Source organism: Fringilla coelebs (assembly GCF_963513975.1).
Source record: "Fringilla coelebs genome assembly, chromosome: 6".
Taxonomy (NCBI): domain Eukaryota; kingdom Metazoa; phylum Chordata; class Aves; order Passeriformes; family Fringillidae; genus Fringilla; species Fringilla coelebs.
Window position 1 is genome coordinate 43,962,991 of NC_140034.1, and position 24,133 is coordinate 43,987,123.

At 38.8% G+C, this 24,133-nt stretch overlaps 1 protein-coding gene across 1 annotated transcript in view; it reads right to left on the bottom strand.

The window, feature by feature from the left end:
• Positions 1 to 22,561: 22,561 nt before the first annotated feature.
• PDHX (pyruvate dehydrogenase complex component X) overlaps positions 22,562 to 24,133 on the bottom strand; it is a 33,469-nt gene continuing 31,897 nt past the window's right edge. The window contains exon 11 of the mRNA XM_084207594.1: positions 22,562 to 24,053. Within this exon, the coding sequence (XP_084063720.1) occupies positions 23,789 to 24,053 (265 nt within the window). The 3' untranslated portion in view covers positions 22,562 to 23,788. The remainder of the gene's footprint in view (positions 24,054 to 24,133) is intronic.

Here is a 24,133-nt window from a genome sequence, read left to right on the forward strand (position 1 = left end):
TCAGGTTGCTCACAGAAATCCCAAGAAACCTGGAGAAGTTCCAAGACTACTTTTTTATCTTTGCCCACCACTTTGAAACAAAATCTACCAAAGGAGAAATCTGAAATCTGGTCCATTTCCTCTGTCTGTATGTTTCAGAACTCTGCCAGAACATTTCCTTTTTCTTCCTCCATTTAAGAATCAAGCATCTAGTTGTTTGGGGTTTTTTGGTTTTGTGAAATACTTTTAGGTCATGTTATTACAAAGAATAAAAGCACACAGAAAATGACAAAAAATGACACAGAAAAGCACAGCTAAAAGAGAATGAAAAATTCTATATACAAGGTTTAACTAATAGCTCCAGTATCCTCCTGCATCTCTCTTTTTGAAGGATGCATGTCAGGACTCAATCTCATTTCAATACTGTAGATCAAGAAAAACAATTTATTACAGTAAGGAAAGGAGAAGAAAAGAGGGAGAGACAAGACTGGCTATGTTGGGAATTGCCTTCTAGTGAGGAAAGAAAATCCTGAAATAAATACATTTTAAGGCTCAGAGGTTGGAAATACAACACATAGTCCTGTAACTTTAGATTATTGCTTGGGATCCTGGTCACTCTTATTAGATAGAGGCATAGTTCCATGTGCTGGTGGCTTAGTAGCTACCATATGTATAGCTCGACCTATTAAAGTCATATCTATTTTAAAAATCTTAGTTTTAGGTCTGCTAAGTTCTGAAATGAATTTTTTTCTGTGTGTTTGCAGTGTAAAGTAACTATAGGTTATGGAAAATTTCAACCAAAATAGCTGGCTTTTTTCAGAGCATAACATTTGAAAAACCTAATGTTTTATTCAAATATCCATAGTTCTGACATGTTTGGTTTTTTTCCCCAATTCTTTTAACACCCACATACTTCACAGTTTTATGTGGTAGTGGTTGTTACATCAGGAATATGCCTTATTCTAATCCTCCGAGTGCTGCTAAAGTTCGAAGAGTAGCTGACTCCCATATACGCCCCATGGCCATGATTACCAAATATTCCACCTCCACAGGGCATGGCCAAGCTCAGGGCAAGGCACAGCTATCCCTGAAACTGCTGAAATCCACACAGCCACACAAACTCCAGGGAAATAAAGAGGCTGCCAGAGTTAAGGAGGGGACAAGAGTTGACCTAAATGCGAGCGGACTGCAAAAAGAAGCATGTAGAAAGACCTGGCAGGGAGAGAAAACCTGGGCTGACTCAGTAAGGAGGAAGGACAGAAAACGAGAGAGAAATCACAGTGTAGAACAGGAGGAGTAGAAGAGCTCATCTCTGTGTTGAAATAAATAAATGTTGCATCTGTGTCCACACTCATGCCATTTCTCTCCTGCCAGAAGTGGTGTCCCACTGGATGGGGAGTAAATGCCTTCCAGAAATACAGTCCTTCTACAGTACAGCCTCACTGTCAGGTACCACTCCCTCACTTTCCCTCTGGTGATGGTCTGGTTGCAAGCATCACCACAGATAAACAGTCCTGATAACAACTCAACAGGAGAAGGAAAGGTTCTGGGGGACCCCTTAGATGCCTTCCAGTACTTAAAGGGGATTTATAAAAATAGGGAGTGACACTTTACACAGGCAGAAAATGGCTAGAAACTACACATTTAGGAAAATGTTTTGAAATTATAAGAGAAGAAATTTTGATTAGATATTAGGAACAGATTTTTAATTCAGAAGGTGCTGATGCTCTGGAACAGGTTGTCCAGAAAACTTCTGGATGCCCCATCCCTGGAAGTGTTTGAAGCAAAGTTGGATGGGTCTGAGCAACCCGGTCCAGTGAAAGGGGTTGCTGCACATGGCTGGGTGCCAGAATTAGATGATCTTTAAGTTCCCCTCCAACTCTAGCCTTTCTATGATTCTATGACAACGAGGAAATACTAGTATTCATTGGTGTATATTCATGAATCAGTCTTGATGCATCAGTTCCTTGTATGCATAAAGAAAGCACCTTCACAATTTAACAGTTAATACTTCATTCAGCATGCATGCTACAAAACACTCTGGGAAGGCAGGAAAGCTCTGAAGTAAAAGTGATTACTCAGTTGGTAGCACCCATAATCCTCACAGAGACTGGGAGGTATGCAGAAGTTAGACTAAGGGCCTGCAGGAGAAAAAGGTGTGCTCAGGATTGAGAATTAAAGGTTAAACTTAATTCCTCTCTCAGCTTCATATTTTCTGCCTGAAACTGGAGAAGTGGCTTGATCTAATATTTTATTTTTTAAAACAAGTGAAGTCTGCATGTTAATTTCTGGGTATCTGAACTGCAGCTGTAGCTCCAGTAAAGAAATAATCTCATTGGTTTACAGCTGCAAGTGAAGTTTGAGAGAGCTATACTTTAAAAGTATGAAATTCAGTTTACTCCTACACATTCTTAAACAAGATTTCCTGCATGTTTCAGATTTGTCAGAACTACACTGTCTCAAATCAAGCTAATTGTTTCTTTTAATCATAAAACCTACTGGAGGTGATCAAATTTGCTCGTCTCAGGGATCTTTGTGGAAACTGGTTTTGAAGCATTCAGACACTATAGAAAAGCACAAGCACATTTTGATCATCAGACACAGCCCTAAACAACAATCACAGAAAAATGAGGCATAAGCAAAATACTGAAAAGATGCTTGTTAAATGAGCAGCACTGTGTATGTCATGCAGCAAGCATCCCTGAAGTCCTGGGAGGGTTAGGAGAGAAGGAAGCATGTGATATGCATTGAAAAGGAGAATTGTAATCAGATGTATAAAGAAGCTACAAAAATGGAAGCACAGATAAACCTGTTTCTGCTATTTCCTGATGCCTGAATGTTTGCCATTGGGACTGTCTTAATGTTCTCTTCAAACCTCATGTCTATAATTATCAGCTTATTTCCTTTCCTAGTTAATTTCAAAGGTTTTCTTGGGATACTTAGTGGGGCACCTTGGGCCATCTATTGCCAGGTTAAAGACAGTGACAGTGGGGAAACCAGAAATAAGCAACAGCTAAGAGAAAGATGAGTTTTCAGCTATTGAGATGTGAATATTCACATATGATTAGTAAGGAGAGAGATTAATAAAGAACACCCCCCCAAAACCCCCATTTTCCCTGGAGTTTCTGGATTATTTACCAAGCTGACATTTAAGCAAAAGAACCTATCCCAGTCAAACTGGCTGCGTCCTCTAAGAGCCTCTACTGACAAGATGGAATTGAATGGACACAACTTTCACATGTTGGAGCATCTCTCACCAAGGCAATCCTCATTTCCTTCATCTAGAATAAAGTATAGCCTCTTGCTAAGGGGCTATAACTGCTCTGCCTGCACACACCCATCTCCAAGCAAGCCTAGAAAATTCTTCTCCATTTATTCCTCCAAACACCAATTTCACAGTGAGGCACCACTGCAGGGCAGAGCAGCAGAGGCCCATTCAAATGAAAATGCCACTTTAATACCTCAGCTACAGTATTTTTAGACAGTATCTGGGCTCTTCAAAAAATAAATCCAGTAAACATATTCCTTCTGTACTGCTCAGAGGGAGGAAATCCCTGACAAAGAAATAAACCTGTGCCTCACTGTGGAAGATTTTCTTCTGCTCCACAATGGACATTTTCCAGTTCTAAGATCCCCTATCAGCTGGGGAATGTCCTGATACAATTAGCAGGAAGTTTAATCTTAGAGAGTCACAAGGAGACAGAGACAGCAGATCACATGTGCCAAGAGAGAAACAGAGAGAGAAACTGAGGGAGGCCCAGTGGACTATTAATAAAAATTTTGTCTGATTGCACACCAGCTGATTGTTACTACAGCAGATTGTAACAGAATTATCAATGGGAAATTACACCAAACTGGGAAAATCCTGGGTTCTGAAGGTGTTTAAAATGTTTTTCCAATTAATTAGCATTCACTAAAGGCAGATCAATCAAGTTACATATGGGTGGCAGCTGCCCAAAACAGGAACTAGTAAAGATTCGTATGATTCACATACACATGGACTTTCAAAAAAAATCCTGCCAGACATATATAAAAATCTAAAGTTTTAAAAGAATGAAGGAATTAAGTTAAAGGACTGTCTAATGTAATATCTTAAGTGAACAAAGGAGAAGAGAAGAGAAGAGAAGAGAAGAGAAGAGAAGAGAAGAGAAGAGAAGAGAAGAGAAGAGAAGAGAAGAGAAGAGAAGAGAAGAGAAGAGAAGAGAAGAGAAGAGAAGAGAAGAGAAGAGCACCACCAGTTTTATCTCTTTAAGAGACCTGAACTTTATTTTAGTGTCCTTCATATTTTGCACTAATGGATCATGGGATTTACTGTTATCTTTTGAATGGCATGAAGTAAACTAACTTAGGATGCTGTTTGGCACTCATAACAGATATGCTATGAAATTCACATCTCAACATTAAAACTACCAAGTAAAATACAAATCACATCAATTTCATTTTCTCCATCCACCAGTTTTACACAGCAATATCTAGTCAGCATTTATTTTATGGATACTTATAATGAACAACAATTGCTATTTATTTGGCAGTCCATCACAATCAATTTACTCTAACTGCAGGCTGCATTTGAGGATAAATTTGTCACTGCAATACAACAACTGATTGAAAGCACATTGTTTTGACAATTGTTTATTTCAGATGACTATGTGTTAAAATTTAAGGAAGAACAACATGGTGACTTGAAATCTAATCAGAATTCTGGGTCCTGCTCTTAAATGCAAAAAAATGTTCATTGTATAGTCACAGCCAGTGAATCATCAGCATTCTGTGTGCAGCTGATTTAATCCTGGCAGAAACAAAATGCACAGCCAGAGAACCCTTCTCAGAGCCCCGGGCAGGATGCAGAGAATGAAATAAGGTCCAATGTTAGTCATCTGCACCCCAAAACTTCACTGTCCATTATTCAACAGCTCCTTATTCATGGGTGGTGATTGCTACACTTCCATGGCAAAAACCTCCTCTTCCCAGTCACACCCTAAGCTGTTTTTCTCACCCAGGAAATAAACCACAAGCAGGTTGCTTTGCTGCTTTTCTGGTTTCAACAGTACCTTATTTTGTAATGCATTATATAATTATTGCTTCTTTCTGGCCTGTTCCCGTAATGATTAAAAAAATAAAAAAATTTCCAAAACAAGTTTATGATTCATTGCGTGGAAAAAAAGAGAAAATACATAGAAAACAAGTGATTGTTTTCTCAAGTGTTAAAGATCCTTACTGGTCTTTTTCCACAGCAAAATATTTTAAAACAAAGTTTGCTTTGAAGAAATACAAAACCAGCCCCCAGACATATGCACAGACATTTTAGTACCTGCACTCCCTATGCTATTTTTTTTTCCAGGTGCTTTCTGTGTCCTCTTGTAGGCTTGCTTGGTTTTTGGCTTGCATCAGCAGGATTGAAGCTTGTGGTACTCTCCCCATAACAAAACTCAGAGTGATTTAACTCATTATTTGCTCTTTCAATTCTCCATGTCCAAACACCAGCTAAATATGACCAATCAATGACTAGAAAAATCGAATCTTAAGTGATTTGCATGCAAAATTCTGTGGAGGTACTAGACATACTACATTTTAAAGCAAATATGAATAAATGCAAAAAACAAATTGCAGATGTGTCTTTCATATAAACTTGGACTACAGGGGAGACAAGATTTGAGAGAGCTGAATTCACATTTTAAGAGCTCCTGGATGCCAGAACAGCACCTATGTGTTAATTAGGAGCTCTCTGTTGTTAATCTTGACCTACCTGCAGTTAAACACCAGGCAGACACCATATAACTGTGAGCAGTTGCAACTTCTGTTCCAGGTTTCACAGGTGTTTGGTTCATCTGGTTTTGTGCAAAAGCAAAGAGAAAAGGGTCTTTTTTTTTTTTTTTAAAGGGTTTTATAGGATAAAGTATGAGTTTGAAAGAATAATTTAATTTTAAAAGTTTATGTGACTCTTGAGATTAAACTGAAGTCCCAAATGCTCCTGTTTGCTGCAGCAAGGGCTGCCTTTGCAAGCAGGAAAATAAAACTAAAGGCAATGGAGCAAGCTGGGGCATGTTATTTCTTAGGGGCTGGTTATGGTGATGCTGTGAGAGCAGCATTAATAGCTGAGCAGTTATTAATTCAGCTGCTCCTGCCTGCTGTGACGCTGAGCAAAGCTCCTGCTTGCTAGCTCCAGACTCCGCCATAGGAATGTCTGTAGTGCCAGCAGCACATCAGAGCACCCCGAGACAGCAGTGGTCTGCTGGCTCCAAGCCTGCACAACCCAGCTTTCCAGAGATGGAGGAGACACTTTTAAAGCAGTTTAAATTAGGGGAATCAGCGTTTCTAAGTTACCAAGCACCAAGCCTGGGGACTCCCCTGCTGTTCCCTTTCCATCCTGTAACTCTTACCAGCTTCAAGACAGTCACGAGCCATTCCACAAGTGCTTAGAATGAGATTTACCTGAGACTGAGAATTGCAACCAGCACTCCCTGAATTCCTCTTGATTTTTTTTTTTTTGCAGAATTGCAAATTGCAAAAAATTGCAATTTTTTTTTGTTGCAGAATAGTTCTGTCAGTGAAACAGCACAACAACAGTATTTAAAAATCAGTGCCTGTATTCTCCTTACAGCCATTTTAAGAAAACACTTCTTTTAAAATATAAACCTAGCCTTGCCCCACTCTAATTTTTATATTTTTCAGTTACAAGGGTATGTCATTGTCCATTTACACACAAGTGATATGGGCAGCATGCAGGCAGGACTGTTCTCAATTTACTCAGTGGGATTTGTTTATCTGTTTGTTTACTCTGATTTATATCAAATGATTACTGCAGGCTTAATGTTTCATAAGCAATAAAATCTGTCTTTTCTGTTAAATACTACACACATCAGTGTGCTCTGACACAGATAGCTTTCTATTGTAAACTTCTCCAATAAAATGAGACATGCATACAAATCAATATGAAACTGAATTTTTTTGATTACATCAGTTAAAGAAACTTTATTCAAGAAGCTTCCCAAAATTCAAAGAAAATACCCTGGACTGTATAGTTAAAAAATAATAATTTAATAAATTATTTAATAAAATATTAATAATAAAAATTTAAAAAATTGAAATAGAGGACATGATAATAGACAACTTCATATTTTTATCATATCAACATTTAAAGTTCTTTAAGTCTTCCTACCTATGATTTATCTGTTGCAATACAAAGTTGCTTTTTTCATAAAGTGCAGTTCGTATAACACAAAGAAGTACTTGGACTTTTCTAATGGAGTTATTCTGTACCAATTTAAAAATTATTTTTCCAAATACAAACAAGCTGGAAAAGTCCTTTGAGAAAGGGCAGTTCTCTCTTCCATAAAGGGCATTCTTCAATTTACTAAAAAAACCCAAAAAACCTACCAGTTTGCTAAACTGTTCTCTTTCCTAGTTGGTATGTGCATGAGTAACACCAGCACGTCATACAAACCAGGTATTTACTCAGGGTGTTTTCTGCCAGTAGACACACAGACCCCAACAACAGCCCTTCAGCCTCACATTCTCCAAGCTTACTCAGAAGATAACCAGACACATCTGGAAAAGACAAGACAGTTAAATGACTCAGTGAAAATTATCAGATTTCCAAAAATTGTCTCCCTGATGCAATAAAAATATCTTTAAAAGAACAAATGAGTCATGTTGCTATAGCAGGGCAACGTCTGCGTGGATTGTAGCCGTGTAGTACAATCATGGAAAACTTTGTGGCAGGGGGATAATCATCCTCATGTAACCCATGCACGCAGGCTTTGCTATTATCTCCGTCTAGCTGCTCACAATCCAAGGCTTCCCTTGGCTTCACTTGCTGCCAACTACCGCACTCAGAATTTGACAAATTCCTTTGCTGACACACACGTCATCTCTGGCCAGGATTATTCCACCCAGAAAGACTGATAGAGAAGCAGCAGTGTGCTGCAATTCCTTTGGCACTTCCAAATGTTTATTTCTCTGGTGCTACACTTCATAAAGAAACACCTGTAGAGAGCGGTGTCAATCATTTAGAAGACAACACTTCCACCTTCTCCCATCAAGTATTATGACCAAAAGAAAGAATATGATTTATTTACACCTTTCTTTTGCAGGAGACATCAATTCCCACTGAAAACTAGGCTGCAGGCAGGAGGGTTATGTCTATTTTCTCTGATAAATGTTTGGCTCTTTTCTCTAAGACCTGAAATTCCAGAGCACAGATTCACCATTAGACAGCAAACCCAAGAAATGTGTGCCTACAAAGAACCAGATCAAGACAGACTCCTACAAACCAAGAAGGATTCAGGGAGATCTCAGCTGAAGGCTCTGACTACCAACAATCTAATTTCAGCTTTGAGAGAGATTAGACCTATGGCTTGTGTCCTTTAAATAATTTTGGTTCCTGCTACTGAATATGCTCAGAAAGTCCAACTACAAAATTCATCAAGATCATGAGAGTTAAAAGTGTGATCAGATTTCTTATCATTGATGGGAAATACCACTTTTACTTTTCAACCAAAACTGAACAGTAAGATAATTTTTCTTTAGAGGAAGTAATAATTAATAAGGCATGGGCTTACTCCTGTGTAAGATTTCCTCTCAGGGGAATGCATGCTAAAAACTCCCCTCCACTGAGCCAGAATCCTGACTGAAAGGGCAAATGGGCCTCTGAATTCCAGAACGGGGTTTCTAACCAGGAATTTCAAGTTTTCATACACCTCAAGGAATGACTAAGGTAGAATTCCAAGCACAGAAAAAAAGGCCAGATTTAAGAATTACTTCTCTACTGGCCTCTGTAATTCTGCCTTAAACAACCAGACTGACTTCCAGCCCAACTGTCCATGTGTTGCACAATGCTTAATGTCCAGATGTTCCTTTTTGATCTGAGACTTCTCTCATTAGCTTCCAAGATTTTCAGTAATTTTGACAGCCCAGAAGACTAAGAAATCCTAGGGCATGAATTAGGAATACAATTGTTAGTACTGGGACAGCTGTGTGCATAATATGTGTGGTAAAGTCTCTTATAAAACCATGTATCAAAGTCTCTTCCTTCTGAAAGAAGCAGTGAATTGATTGCCTTGTTTGGTAGCACATATTCTCTCAAAATCCATAAAGCAGAGTATTGAAAGTCAAGAGTGTCTCATTTGCCCCTTCATAATGTTCAGATGCTGGATTGCAAGAAAAAATCAACTTCTGCATGCAAAGTTTACCAGGCAAGACCATTACAGTCATAACAAAAACATGACAAAAACCTGTATTCTTCCTTCACATGTAGCTAACATTTACTCCACAAGATTTCATTGGAATGAGAAGCCTCCTTGCATGCACCTCTGATCCCAGTTGAGGAGCATTGCATCCTGTTCTCATGATGAGTGGATTCTTCCTCTTTATGCCTTTGGGAGGGAAAAAATGCCTTTCTGAACTTTTTCAGCTTTCATGCAATATTTTCTTTCCTTCTTCTATATCCACAATTAGTGGCAATTTCTGGTGAGAAGTCAATTAACATCATTAGAGTGCGCTCTCCTGATTATGAGCCCATAGCTCTGTTAAGGCAGCAGAAAACACAACATATGAGCACACAGCAGCAAATGTTGCATTGTCTGAACTAGCAAACAGCCATGTCTGGAAAGTAGGTGAACTGAGGCAGCACATTTCATCCTGAAAATATGACTTCTGTTTGTTAAAATGCAGTTAGTTCAGCATGACATGAAGTCAGTGGGAGGATTAACTCATCTCTATTTCTGTCCCCATGTTAATACAGAGCTGCAGTCAACATTTCAAATGTTACTTTCAAAGGAGACATGACAAGCATAAAGAGGAACCACTAGCGTTCTAATTTTTTTCTTATTGATTTCACTCAGTTTGCTATGCCAGGATGAGGTCTTGACTTTCAGAAGAAAAAAAAATTCTTCCATTAAGCATCCAGAAATGTGTTTAGATGAGCAAAACAAAGACCAAAATAGAAGGTCTTAAAAATTACTTTTTATCAGAGATCTCACACTAATTGACCTGTAGAGTTTGGTGTTGTCAAGAGATCACCTGCTCTGTGTACTGAACAATTTACAGATCACCATGCATGAACACTACAATTTGCAGATCTGTTAAAAAACAACACCAAATCTAGATGACAATCCAATTAAGTTTTGGACAAAAAGATTGGTGTTCCAAAGATGTTTTGCCATTTAAACTAGTGGTTGTGCTATTTCTGTCTTTTCTTATGCAACGCCAGAGATTTGAATAGATAAATTATGGAAAGAGGTGTCACAGCTGAACTTTTTTTTTACTCTGAAAAATGTTTAAAGATTATATAACATGGGCTGAAGTATGAGCTAATAACTTGAACAAGATATGTATTGAAAAGGAGAAAGAAACTTCTGTAGCAGATGAACCTATCAAACAGTATGAAATTGAAAATTCAGTTGCTGAATGCAGAGCTTGATTCTCAGAGTTTGTTTCTCAGAGCCTGCTGCATTTAGGGAAATAAGATATTTGCCACCTTCAGAAGAAACTTACACAAGAAATTCCCTGAAGTGGAAAGAAAGACACATACCTCCTCAGAACTAATCAGGGGAGTGAGCTATGCAAACAAATTTCATTAGTTATCAGACTGTTTTGGATAATTAAGTCTCATGAGCCAGGGTGTAATCACCGGAAAATTCCCTCCCTCTCCCCACCTCTATGTATAACTTTGAATAGATTCCTCATGTGTCTTGTTCCTGTTTTACTTTAGCTCATCTGTCATACCACACTACAGAGAACAGCATGCAGAAGCGAGCTGCTACCTCCCAGACTGAATTGCTAGACCAAAACGAGTGACTGGAACTCCTGCTCTACTGAACCTAAGCTCTCTGCACCTGAGTATTTCTGTACTCAGAAAGACTTCACAGATATAACTTAATTTACCTCTCTACACAGAGACTGGGAGCCACAGAAGAAAGTAGACAGAATGGTGGTGTAGATTCCTGTAGGTGAAGGTCACCCACAGGTTTGGATGAATCCATGGAACTGCCAGCAGGCAGATCACTGCATCAGGCTTTTGACTGCCCCATGGGTGAGCTGCACACAGTGGAAGGCTCCTAGCCATTCCCTGGATCAGCACTGGAAAAAAAGAGCTTTGAATGAAAAGAGCTTTGCAGTCATTGAAAATAGGCCCAGCTGTCAGGAAAGCAGGTAGTGGAGAGAGCATAAAACAAAAACCACAGACTTGCATGGTCAGCTAGGCAGGAGAACACCTGGAGATGTCATAGGGTTCCTTTGGCCATCAAGGCAGCTGCATCCACAGCAAGCTGAAAAAACTTGTTCATCTTGGATCTGCTAAGAGAAGGAGAATGCAGGCCTGAACTTTGGGACTGCCATCTTCGCATTTTTATTTGAAAAGGAATAATTAAAAGTATGTATTTCTCTGTACAAAGGGTCTGTTCCAGGAGAGAAGCTGCTGCCAGCCAGGATCCAATGTCTGTAATTCGCTTTTCTTAACAAATTACCTTCTGCAGTCTGAGAAGCTCCATGAGGAATTTAAATCATTCTGGAGCTATTTCCCCAGGTAAGGACTTTGCTGCAAGCAACATGCTCAAGAAGATTATTTTCTTCATCTTTTGTCTGTACTGACTTCTGGGTCAGCCTGAGGCTGTTACAAGGCAGTTTACACCCTCAGAAATTCATTGAAGCACTCTGAAAAGGGTGGTGTTCCTTAAGAGTTTTCTTCTGCACAAGTTTATAAAGATGATGTCTTTTGTTGAAGCCCTCTGAGGCTTTCAGCAGTATTGCATTTATCATTTACCATGGTTCCTTTGGAGGTACTGTGTCATCACATAAGCATAAGACCCATCCAGCAAAATACTTACAGATGCCAAAACAGAGCAAAGGAAGAACACTACCTCAAGGGAAGAAGGTAAGGAAAGAGATGAGAAAAGAAGATGAGGCAGTCTGGAAAATAGAACAGTGGGTGCACATGGCTTTCTGGAACTGGAAAATTTGGCAACAGATAGGACAGGTCGATTCCACAAGCCAATCTGCAAAGAGATTCCATACAAATAAAACATTAACTACCAAAGAAACATTCTCTGGTTGCATTGAGCAGAAATGTGCCCCTTGTTCTATCTACCCCTGACTTCAGTGACCCCTGAGAGGAAGACTGAGTTGATAGCTCGTGCCTGGTTTCAGTTGCAGCCATCAGTCACAATGCTGTGGTTGGCCACCACAAGTTTACCCAGCACTGCAAAGCTTCTGCTCTTTCTGGAGCCTGTGAAAACTGCAGAGAGGAGCTGGTGTTCACAGGTCATAATGCATTTGTGCTGTTAGAAACATGTTGGCATATTATAACAATTCTGCTGCTCAGACAGAAAAGCAATGACAGCACTTTTCTTTCTCAGAAACAGACTGCAAATAATGAATCAGCAAGACACAGTAACACTGTAGTAAACAATACAGATTAAGCTTATTATTTATGAAGCACAATGGAACTTTTCTCAAGAAGACACAGCAGTGTTGACTCTCTGCAATACACTGCTGTCATTTCCTTAGCTTATTTACTGCCATAGAAATTAATCTACTGTTTTAAGGATAACAGCAGTTACTTTGGTGGTTTGGCAGTGGATCTAAATGTCAGGGATGGAAAGCCTGACATTTTTAAAGTTTAAGATAGTAAATGTTTTATTCTATTATAGACTGAAGAGTAAAAAAACTGTGGAAAATTCAGGTCCCAACAAGAAGCAAGTTTCTTCCAAATCTAGGGGACAGCTGTATTACAGGCTTTGATTCCTGTTTCCTTCTCTCCATACTAGAACTTGAAAACTTATGAGTGCTATATCTATGTCCATACTTAATTGCAAATGACTTGTTTTCCAGACATCCTTCTCTGCATCACTCCAGCTGTTACAAGGTAATACAGTAAGTTAGCAGGTGGATTTTTTTTAACTTGTCTTAGGTATCAGCAATTCTCTTCCTCCTATGTAATTCTGAGTGCAGGCATATTTAGAGAGTTTTCCACACCCTTTGGTGCATTCCAGAAAACAGAGCTCACTTTATAGTAGATTAAACTGAACTTGCTTGGTGAAATAGGTGCAGAATCAGAACACAAGTTCTGATTAATTAATCTGCTTCAAATTCCAGCAGATTAATGATAAACAGTACACTGTTGAAATGCAGCCTGGAAAGTTACAACCATTTCCAAAGTTCCAGAAAGAATGAATGATACCCCCACTGGAAGTTAATCACTCTGCCTGAGGGATGACATACAATAACAGGTATTATTTAGCTATTACAGAGAAACTCCTTCCTTCACAAGTACTCACACTACTGTTAATAATTCTGGAAAGATTGTCTACTGTGTAAAATCCAGATTATGTTTTTTTGTCAGCTAAAGAGCAAGAACAATTTTATAAAAGAATCTGCCACACAAGGTGTTGATATGTGGATAAGAGATTTGACTCTCTGAAATGTAAGAATTTAATAACATGGCTGGAGAAGGTAAAGGCAGAATATCTTTGAAGCACAGTGTTCTCATGGGGCATACACAACAACTCTAAGGTAAACTTCTTCCTTGGTTCCCCAGACCTGCTCTGCTTCCTACAGTGCCAGCCAGGTCACCTGCACCTCCATTTGTGGTATTCATCTCTAGTCTCTGGCACGATTTTTTTTCTTGGAAATCCATAACTGTCTTCGCAAGTCTCTTTCTGGAACCTTCTGTCTCAACTGCCAACATGTCCTCCCCCTCCAGACAATTTATCTTCCTTGGAATACAGTTGGAAATGCATTCTCATCTGTTCTAAAAATCAGACCTAATTGTAGACTTAATTACCTAACTTTGAATTACAATAATGTTAATTAATTGTTGATTCTTATTTCAAATAATCACCTGGAATGGTAGTGGGAAAAAATCTTTTGTGTGGCATTTTATAGCAATTCATTTGCTTTGGTGTTTAAGAACAAAGGCATTGGTTTGATGATGTTCTTGGTTTAAGACAACAAAACTGGTGCGTTGTAATCAGCACCAACATGTACATGCATCTCTTCCCCTGCTGTTCTCCTATCCCAGTGTCAGCCTACTATTCACTAAAGAAATGTTTTATAGTGTACATGCAAAGTATTTAAGAGATGCTAGCTAATTATCCTTAGGTTTTGGAAAGTAATGTATGCTGCAAAATGTCTGTATAGTTTTAGTGACATTGTTGTCTTTTTTATGTCTTGGTTGAGGGCTTTTTCATTTAAGAAAATCAAAAAATTCATATAGAAGTAGTAACTAGATCTCATATTAATTTACTATGTGTACTGAGGAGAACTATTAAATTTTAACTGTTACTTCTACTCTAAACACTCAAAAAAGAAGACGATTGTCTTCTTGGCTGGATGTGTTCAATACGAAATCAGAGCATGCTTCTAATTTATTTTTTGCGCATAAAATTTATACAATTTTAGTAGAAGTTTTGTGTTTTTCAGTTCCTGATTTTCAAAAATTTCTGTGTTTTCTTTCATATGTAAATCATCTGGTAAGCACCTGGTGAGCAGGCAGTGCCTTGGAAATCTGGGGTGATACTGCGTTTGAAGCTTGGAGTTTCCTGGGCGCCTAAAATTAAAACTCAACAGTCATTTGTACACAGTTAGTTTTGTGCCAGGACTCACTAGACAGAGCTTTCCTCCCCTTCAGGTCATGATCCAAATCTCCAAGTTAAAGATAACAGTAGCTGATGCTGAAGACTGGATGAGATTTAATCAAAATTGAAGACGAAAGTGTCTTCTGTTTCTATTCCATTGAAATTCAGTTCACTGCTATGAAAATCTGAAACCTACCAGAACAATAACAAAATCAAGCTGTTTTCCAGCTAATCCTTTGTTATCGAGTTGAGAATAGCATTCAAAATGACTTCTTAACTTTTACAGTGAAAGTACAAAGGTCCTGTCAAAAAAACAAACATCCAATTAAAAAAAAATCATTCAAGCTTATTCTCTAGGGAAACAAGGAATGGCAAGTCCAAACCTAGCAGTGGTTTCTCTCTGTGCTTAGTGATGTAACTCAGCGATGAGTTTGTTGTTTACATGCAAGCCTCTGTGTTATTTTACACACCTTTGGATATCCCATCTGGTCTCCAGCTGCCACTGCTGAAAAGCAGCTATTGTCCCCTATTCCTATAGCTTTTTTTTTTCTTTTTTTTAAATCAGATGTAAAGGGCCACTACAATCACAACATGGCTTGAAGGGTAAAGAAAAAAATTAAAACAGTAGAATAAAATTACAAACCATGCTAGCTTCAACAATGCATTTTACATATCAGTCAGTGAACAGTCTCTAACAAAGTGATGTGGTAACAGTCAGAGGTACCCTGCTCTGAAATGTAAAACGTATTATGTCATTAATGAGTCCTGCTTTAGTGAATCTGAAAGAATTAAACCAGTTTATGGATAGACAAAGGAATTCTTTAGAAGGAGTGGCAAATCCTGCTGGACTACATGAACAGCTTACAAAGGAGGAAATAAAGTAATCTTAATATTTCTCCCTGCTTCACAGGCTTTCAGTACTTAGCTGAAAACAGACCATTCAAAGAGTTTTCTGGCTAGGCAAATGAATACAACAGCGCACACACACACACATATATATAGAAAATAGTCACCAATTCTTCCTTAAAGCCACTGCTTTAGTCCTTTTGCAGAACTGTGAAGATAAATATCAACCAGTTTCTGTCACAGTGCTGTTAAGCACAGGAGATATCTTCAGGGAGAAACAGCACAAGCAAGGGTTATCCAGAGCCAGTGGGAAGTGGACCTAATGATTGAGAAGGGACAGCAGCCTGGGCTACAGAGAAGGAGGCAGCAGGGCTGTGAGGTTTTTGCCATAAGATTCACAAACTGCCTGAAATTTCAAGAACTACATCTAACAAACACAAACCAAATGCCTCTAGATCATCTCAGTCACAAACAGAATGAGCTCAACCCCAGGACCACCCAGACTTCACATTTCTGGTGATTGAGAATTTTTTATTATTTAAGATACAGCACGGGGGGCACTGTTGAAATCAGCACAAGGAAATCAGAAATCTAGTTCTCTGGTAAAATATCTCTCACCCTAGTTTCTGGAATCTTTAAAATGTCCCCTAGTAGCTGAACCAGATCATAGAATCATTTAGTTGGAAAAGGTCCTCAAGATCAAGTCCAAATGTAAACCTACCACTGCCAAGTCCAGCACTAAACCATGGTCCTAAGTGCCACATCTACATGTCTTTTAATACCTCCAGGGATGGCAATTCAATCATTTCCCTGGGCAGCCTGTTGCAATGCCTGACAGCACAGATGTAACTCCAGTCACACCATCTCCAGGCTCAGCCATCCAGTCCATTGTTTACCCAGTAAACACCTATCCAAGCCATGAGCAGCCTGCTTCTCCAGGAGGATGCTGTGAGAAATGCTGTTAAAAGCTTTACTAAAGTCAAGGTATCCACAACCTTTTCCTCCACAACCTATCCATCCACAACCTTTCCCTCATCCACTGAACAGGTCATCTTGTCATAGGAGATCAGGTTGGTGAAGCAGCACCTCCCTTTCCCAATCCATGCTGGCTGGGCTGATCCCCGGGCTGCCCTGCTCGTGCTGTGTGATCACACTCAGGACAACCTGCTCCATGACCTTCCCTGGCACTGAGGTCAGGCTCACAGACCTGTGCTCCCCAAACCCTCCTTCCAACCCCTTTTGTAGATGGGTGACACTTCTGCTGGATTCCAGCCAGCAGAGACCTCCCTGTTTAGCCAGGACTCCCTGCAAACATTTGAGATGCTTCAGCTTCCTGCTGTGTGGTCAGTTGTTTTCTGTGTCTTCTCTCAGTTTGATTACTTGAAAGAGGTGAGGCAGCCCCAAGAGACACATGAACACAAAGGGCCTCCTCACTGATATTACCACTGGAAGCCAAAGACACCTTTTAAAATGTAGTTGGAGCTGCTATCCTAATCTTTTCAGTCTCTTGGCACCTCTGTGGACAGTCCCAGCACTATTTTTATTTCAGAAATCTACATTCTCTGCATACTAGCAAGAAAACAGTCACTAAAAGGATAGACAGAAACTCACAAAAATTTAACTTTCTCAGAAAGTTGGTGCCTCACTGGCTTCAAAAAAAAGTTGAAGATTTCTTTCAAGTCCAAACATGCTTCTATTGTAAAAAGGTCTGTTTGTATAAGGATTTCAGAGATAACACAGATTCTTAGGACTTCATGGTGAGGTGAGTCAAGGTTTTCTGGGATTGTCGTAAAAACTGATTACACATTGCCAGATAAGAAATTCCTCAAATTATTTAAACAGCTGACACATAAATGGCCTCTTACTAAAATGACCTCTTACTTTAAAAGTGGTGGTCAGTACTAAAATAATCTTTATGCATACACTTTACTGCTGACATAAATCTACATCTGAAACAAAACTTGTGCAATTGAGCGTCTTTGGAATGTCCTTCAGAATTCTAATGAAAACATTTTTATGCGTAGATATAATTCAAAATTTTGTATAAACATCATTGTGTTTATAAATGTTTTGGTAAACTAGGTCATTAATTCTTTCAGCACATTGAAACTAATTTTAACAGGGGAAAAAAGGAAATTGAGCAAGAAGAAATTAGATATTGTTCTCACATGGTTGAAAGTCTAGAAAAAGGCCATCTTTACATTTCCTACTGTTGGTGACAGGGGCACTTACTCCAGAAAACTTACCTAGCAGTTACATACTTCAAGCAAAGAAAATTGCAATCTCTAGTTGTTTAATCTGTTCTTTGCTTATGAAACTCCAGTCAAGCATTCTAAATTACCACAAAAATAATGGCAAACCACATGAAAACAATTATTTTTAACACCACTAGAACTTCTGAAGAACTGAAGAAACCCCTAAAACTTCCAGAGCCAAAAGAATGTGTTCTAGAACTTTTAATTAGAACTTGTGGTTGCTATGGGAAAAAAATTGTCACTTATAACAAAACCACATTTCTCTGTATTGTAATTAATCTAAAACCTGGAAAAAAAACCTCAAAACAAACACTCCCCAGCATCTCAGCGTTTAGCTATGCATGAATCCAGAGTTCTTACGTCACTGAGTTCTCCACAGAGTTACCATTTTCCTCTCCTAATGTCACTTTCTGCCACCAGTTAGGCAAACTTGTCTCAGTGGAGGATTATAGCTATTCAGGAGGGGGGGGGGGGGTTGGTTGGTTGGTTTTTTGTTTGTTTTGCTTGTTGCTATTTTAGAGGTGGCATTTCCTGTGGCATTAATGTCACAATTCTGAAATTAAAAGTAAATTATCAATTACCATACATGACCAGTTTGATTTGAATAGTATACACAGACACACACTACTGAGCTGTACATAGTGTACATCCACAGGAGGTAAATTACCACACTAGGCAGCTTAAAAATTAAACTGGACTCATACTTAGAAAAGCACAGAGAAAAATAATGGCTTAGCCTATGCCTAAATCAGTCCCAATACCACATGTTTTCGTAGATCAGATATGTTAGATTTATCTGTAATCTATGTTAGATTTATCTGTAAGTTGAGTTTTATGCAACTATTGCAGGTTTCACTTGGTTAGATGTCTTTTTATTATATAACAAAAAAAGAAGGTTTAAAACCTCTTCAATTGGAGAAATTATTCTCACAAAAGACAACTCTTCCTCCCTCCACAGCTCCAAAATACTGTGATGAGGCAGGTACAAGGGAAGGCTGCTTTCTCACCCAAAGATTGCTTCACAGATTCTTCAGGGTGTCTCTCTTAGCCAAGAGTATTTGCTCCCAGCCATCATTGCACCTGTCTCATCACTGTTTGAGCAACAGATGCAATGTTGCAATTACTCTCTTCAAATGTAATCAGGGCAGGTTTCTCTCAGGCCTCCCCCAGTGTTGTACCTGTACACACACATCGAAACACGAACATTAAAGCAGAAATCTTGAAGTCTCAGCAGGGAAATTCAGAAGCCTGCCTCTGTTCATCCTGTAGCCAAAATCTGAAAGGCTTTAACAAACATGGTTTAAAAAGCAGCAAATGGTCTTTACCCACCCTTCTCTGCACATACAGACATTGTACACAGGCCCTCACACACATGGGAGTTATGCATTTCCTTTAAAAGGAGGTCCAAGAAGTAAAATTCCCTATCTAATGCATTATGGAACATTAAAGTTTTAAATATTATTTCCTTTAGAGTTTGCCTATAACAATTACACAGTCAGATAATCTGCTTATATTTTATGGCTTAAAGAAATCCAGGCACTCCTTGGTAATGTATAAAATAGAGATAATGCTTACACAAAGAATACTGTTCAAATACAGGTGAAAAAGACTCCTTTATTTTGACTTTCTTTCATCTCCACAATAGGGATTGTCTTCAAAATTAAAGATGCCTTCCTGCAACTGCTTAAATCTAGTCTTTGGCTAAAGTGCCTCTCTCAGCTCAGACTACACTTAAATTTTAAGCCATGTGAATATTTGAGAAAGCTCTGACAGGTGAATTTCAATAATCACTTCTATGAGTATTATATCCACTTCAGTAAGAGGGCCTCGACCCTCTGTAGGCTCTGTCTGCAGCTGTCAGAGAGCATTCAAATGCATATGGATAGCAGCCAAGGAGGTACCTTAGAGCATTGTTTCAGATAATTTCACATATCCAGAAATGTTTCTTCTGCTCCAGCCTGGGAGCCACTCAGAATCGCTAGCCCTCATTATGAGCTCGAGTAAGACACCACCTGCTTTGAAGACTGCGATAGTTATAGTAGGTTCAAAATATGAATGGACAGAGAAAAGACTCCAAACCTACCTGAAAAAGTTGTAATTCCTCTCTATTTGTCAACAGGGAAATGCAAGGTGTTAAAAAATCTGATGAATTTCCCTGGGCGCAACCAATTAACTTCTGAATTGACTCCAAGATAACTGCAAATTAGTTCTCTCTCTAAATACTCTTGGGGGTGGGGGTGGAATTTGAATGTTACTTTCATTTGAATCTGTGCATTGTTTGTTCTTTAAAGGAATAGTAAAGGCTCTTGTAGAATTCTTTCCTAGTATCCTAGAATGAGCAGGTAACATATTGCACTCAGAATATCAGGTTGAAAGTCACACTATAAGTCAAAAGTTTCAAACTTCAGAAGAGAGTAAGAAGAGTTCTTTTCCTGATCAACCCAGGGATCAGTTCCTGTTCTCCAGGCAAGGAGGAGGAAACAGCATGTTGCTGTCTGTGGAAACCTCCAGAAAGTCAGCTGCTAATGCAGACTGGGACGTGACACAGCAAGTATAAGCATCTGCACAAACAGCCTCCTCAGATATGTAAGCTTATAATTTATTTGGCAGAGAAGAAATTAAAAGTGTACCAAAGCTGCAAAATGAAACATAATTATTTCTTAAAATAGGCAACTGAAACAAGAATTAATTGATGGCTAGGTCAATGGAGAGTATCTTTCAATTGATCCGATCCCTCCAAACTGAAGAGTGTACTGTAATGCACATCACACAGACAATGCAAAAATCATGAAACTGCAGGAAAGATCTGCTGCTTTAACAATTCACTTCACTCTTCATACAACAGTGAGCAGAAATAACAACGTCCACAGCCACACTTTCTTCCTGTCTAGGTCTAGGACACAAGAAAAACTTCCAAAGTATAAAAGGGAATCTTCTCTTGTTTTCTTATCTTTTAAGGAGATAACTAGTGGCATTCATTAATGTAGCATGAATCACTTTCCTTAAAAGAGGTACTGAACAAACAGAAATGTCCATCATTCTCCAGCTACTTATTTTCTCATATGTTTAACTTGCCAGGTAGGGCCATTATTATGGAGAAAGGAAAGAACAGTATGGTTATTGTAGCTGAATTATGTACACGACACCGACAAGTTGAAACAAAATTGACGTAAAAGCAAAGGAGCGCAAACAGAGTTCAAGCAAACAGTGATGGCTTTTCCCTGATAAAGATGAAAGATGCAGATTTTGTAAAGTAAGCATGCAAAGTAACCTGTAGCTTCCACTAAGTGATTTGCACCCGTTTAATCAACAGCTGATTTCATCCAGATCCTGAGTTTCTGTGTTTCTTGGACATGTTTCTACACATCTCTAGCAGGCTACCATGAACATCCTCCTGCTTCACTCAAGCATGACTACACAGAAAGAAATCCCAAGTTCAAAGTTCAAAACTTATGCTTAACTAAAGAACATGCTGAAAGATACATCCATAATAGATTAAAGAGGAAAAAACCTGATAAACTGAAAGTAACTGCTATACTGGCTTAGAGGAATCTGCTTTCTACGCCTTCAACATTTTAGGGACAAACAGAATAGAACATCACTGCATATGAGTCAGCAGTGTGCCCTGACAGCCAAAAGAGCCAACTGTATCCTGAGGTGCAGGATAGAGCATCAAGCAGGAATTACAGAAATTTTATTTTAGAACGAGTAGATTGCAGGAAAAAAAAATGTCCAAAAGTCAAATATTCTGACATTGTAATTAGGGATTAAAGTGTGACACACAATTCAATACTTACAATCATTAATTCCAACATTAAGTCCATAACAATCATTAAGTCCAAAATAGCTTTTTTTCCATCCAATCATGCCTCCTGCAATGGAAATTGGTACAAAGATAGTATGTATCCTAAAAGCACACATTTCCAGCACATATTATACTCCATTTCTATGCTTTTTTAAAAAAATACTCATAAAAGTAGATTTGTTCATTGTATTTCTTGCTTTGGTATGTAAAGAATAGGCTGGCAGAAGATATTTGAAAGAATAAAATACAGAAAGCTAAATTTTTTATCTGTGCAAATTTTACTTTGAGGAAAATTTGCTTCAAAATCAAGCATACTCATTACCAATCATTCACTTTCTGGCAATTTACCCATTGTTCCTATCCCAAATCATCAAGAAGATACTGAATATTTAATCTGTATGGGCACGTATTTGTTGTCTCACTTCTGCTAAAGTGCTAGATGCTGCCAAAGGGTACAATTTCCTCTGAATTAAGGAGATCTGACTGCTATCACCCATCTGAACGCCACACATTTCCTTCACAGGCTGATGACTGACAAATTATATCTGCTTCAAATAACAATGCTGGCAAAGCAGGCAGGCATAAAGAAACTGCAATTCAACCTTGTGTCAGCCTTGCCCAGTTCCGAGGCTCCAAAGGTTTATTTAACCGGCAGAAGCTGCCTTGCCTGCTGGGAGAGCACAGCGGATGAGAGCACCCATGCGGCTGAGCCGGACACAAATCCCGTCCCATCCCATCCTTACATGCAACAGCGCCTTCCAGTGGCTCCGAGGGCGCAGGAAAAGCACTGGCAAGAAGGGATCGCAGCGCATGCAGAACTTCAGCGACACAGAGCAGCCGTGCAGCCCTCACCTGCGGGAGCACCACCCAGGGGTGCCAGGGAACACACAGCACCACTGCAGAAACATGTGCACAAGTGAAAAGCAGGAAATCAGATTTATAATCTGAAAAATGTCCTGGGCAGAGGAGATTCAGCAAATAATGAGATCTTCTTGTACATTAAGGACAATATAGAAATTAGTCCTTTTTTTTTTTTTCCACAGTAATATGAGGTTAACAAACCGCTTTAGAAAAATTGGAAGTCAATAGTTTCAAATTGAAAATTAATCCTCAGGAACCAATCTTTAATATGGTTTATCAGTAAAAAACTCTTGGAAATACAGAATGACTATGACCATTCCTGCACAGTAAACTACATCTGGTAATCAAAAATCTCTCCAGTCAAACTAATAGTTTGTGAAATTTATGACAAAAGAAGCAAACTCATTTATCAAAAGCTCTCACCTCAGTTTAAAGTAAAGGCTGTCTTGCAAGTAGCTGTTTACTTGTTGAGCTGCTGCCATAATTAATTCCTACAAATCATTAGGAAAAAGCAATTGCACAAACCAGAATAAGACAAACTCCCATAATTCTATTGACAATTTATATTCTCATGAGGTCCTGTAAACACAGTTATTTCATAACATTTACATGCAATATGTGGTTCCATATTTATATGTAAGAAAGATACCAATCCAATTCTGTTAAAGTTCAGGGCACTGCACTTGAGCCTCCGAGTTACATTTCGATATACACTGATGATGAAACACTTTCTACTTACATCTACATTCCATCCATGCAAAGAACAGCATTAATCAGCAACTACTCACTGTGCAAAATTTGACCTTTCATACTGGGACCTCTATGAGAACACTGCTTGCACAATTAAGTTCTGTTTTTTTCAATTCTTAAAGTAGGCTTTTAAGAAAGACTGGAACAAATTTTTAGCAGGGCCTGTTGCAATAGGAGAAGGGGTGATAGCTTTAACTGAAAGCAGGTCGATTCAAACTAGATATAAGGAAGATTTATACAGTGAGGGTGGTAAAACACAGTACAGGTTGCCCAGAGAGGCAGAAGATTTCCCATCTCTGGAAACATTCAAGGTCAGGGTGGGTGGGGCTCAGAAGACATCCCTGGTCATTGTAGGAGAAGCTGGACTAGACAACCTTTACAAGTTCCTTCCAACCCAAATTATTCTATTATTCCCTTTTATATTTCATGAAGTTTTATTGAGGTTTTTTTACAGATGAGATTGACTTTCCTATGCAAACATGTGCCATTGGTACTATGTGTTTAAAGAAACGTGGTCTGTTAACTTCAAAGTCTTTTAGCTTTACAGTACGAAACCTGGTTGTTACAGAAGACTAAAATCATGAGTGTTTCACATTAATTCATAAATTAAATATTTTTAACTGTCCATCTTCAGCTATTTACTCCTCTATACAGAAAAGCAACCCTAAGTATATAATAGTTATCTATGTTGTCAAAACAGGAAGCAATCTTCACTGAGTTTAATTTAAGGCCAGTCGCATTGGATTCTCTATATTGGCTTTCAAGGTCTCCAAAAACTTTGAAGCCAGTTCATCATCCACCACTCGACCATCACTCGAGAGAGTCACTGTCATGAGTTGATGCTGTTCAAGTTTCTCATTCCCTTCTTCATCTTCCACAATCTTGAGCTCTGGTCTTGCTCGGCCCACAGCGAGGATGCAGGCCTGAGGAGGGTTTATGACTGCTGTGAAATCGCTGATACCAAACATGCCCAGATTGGAGATACTGAATAAAACAGAAAAGAGTTTCAGTAATATCAGCAATTACATGTTCCCTCCAAGAAAAAATCTGTATACAAGAACTAC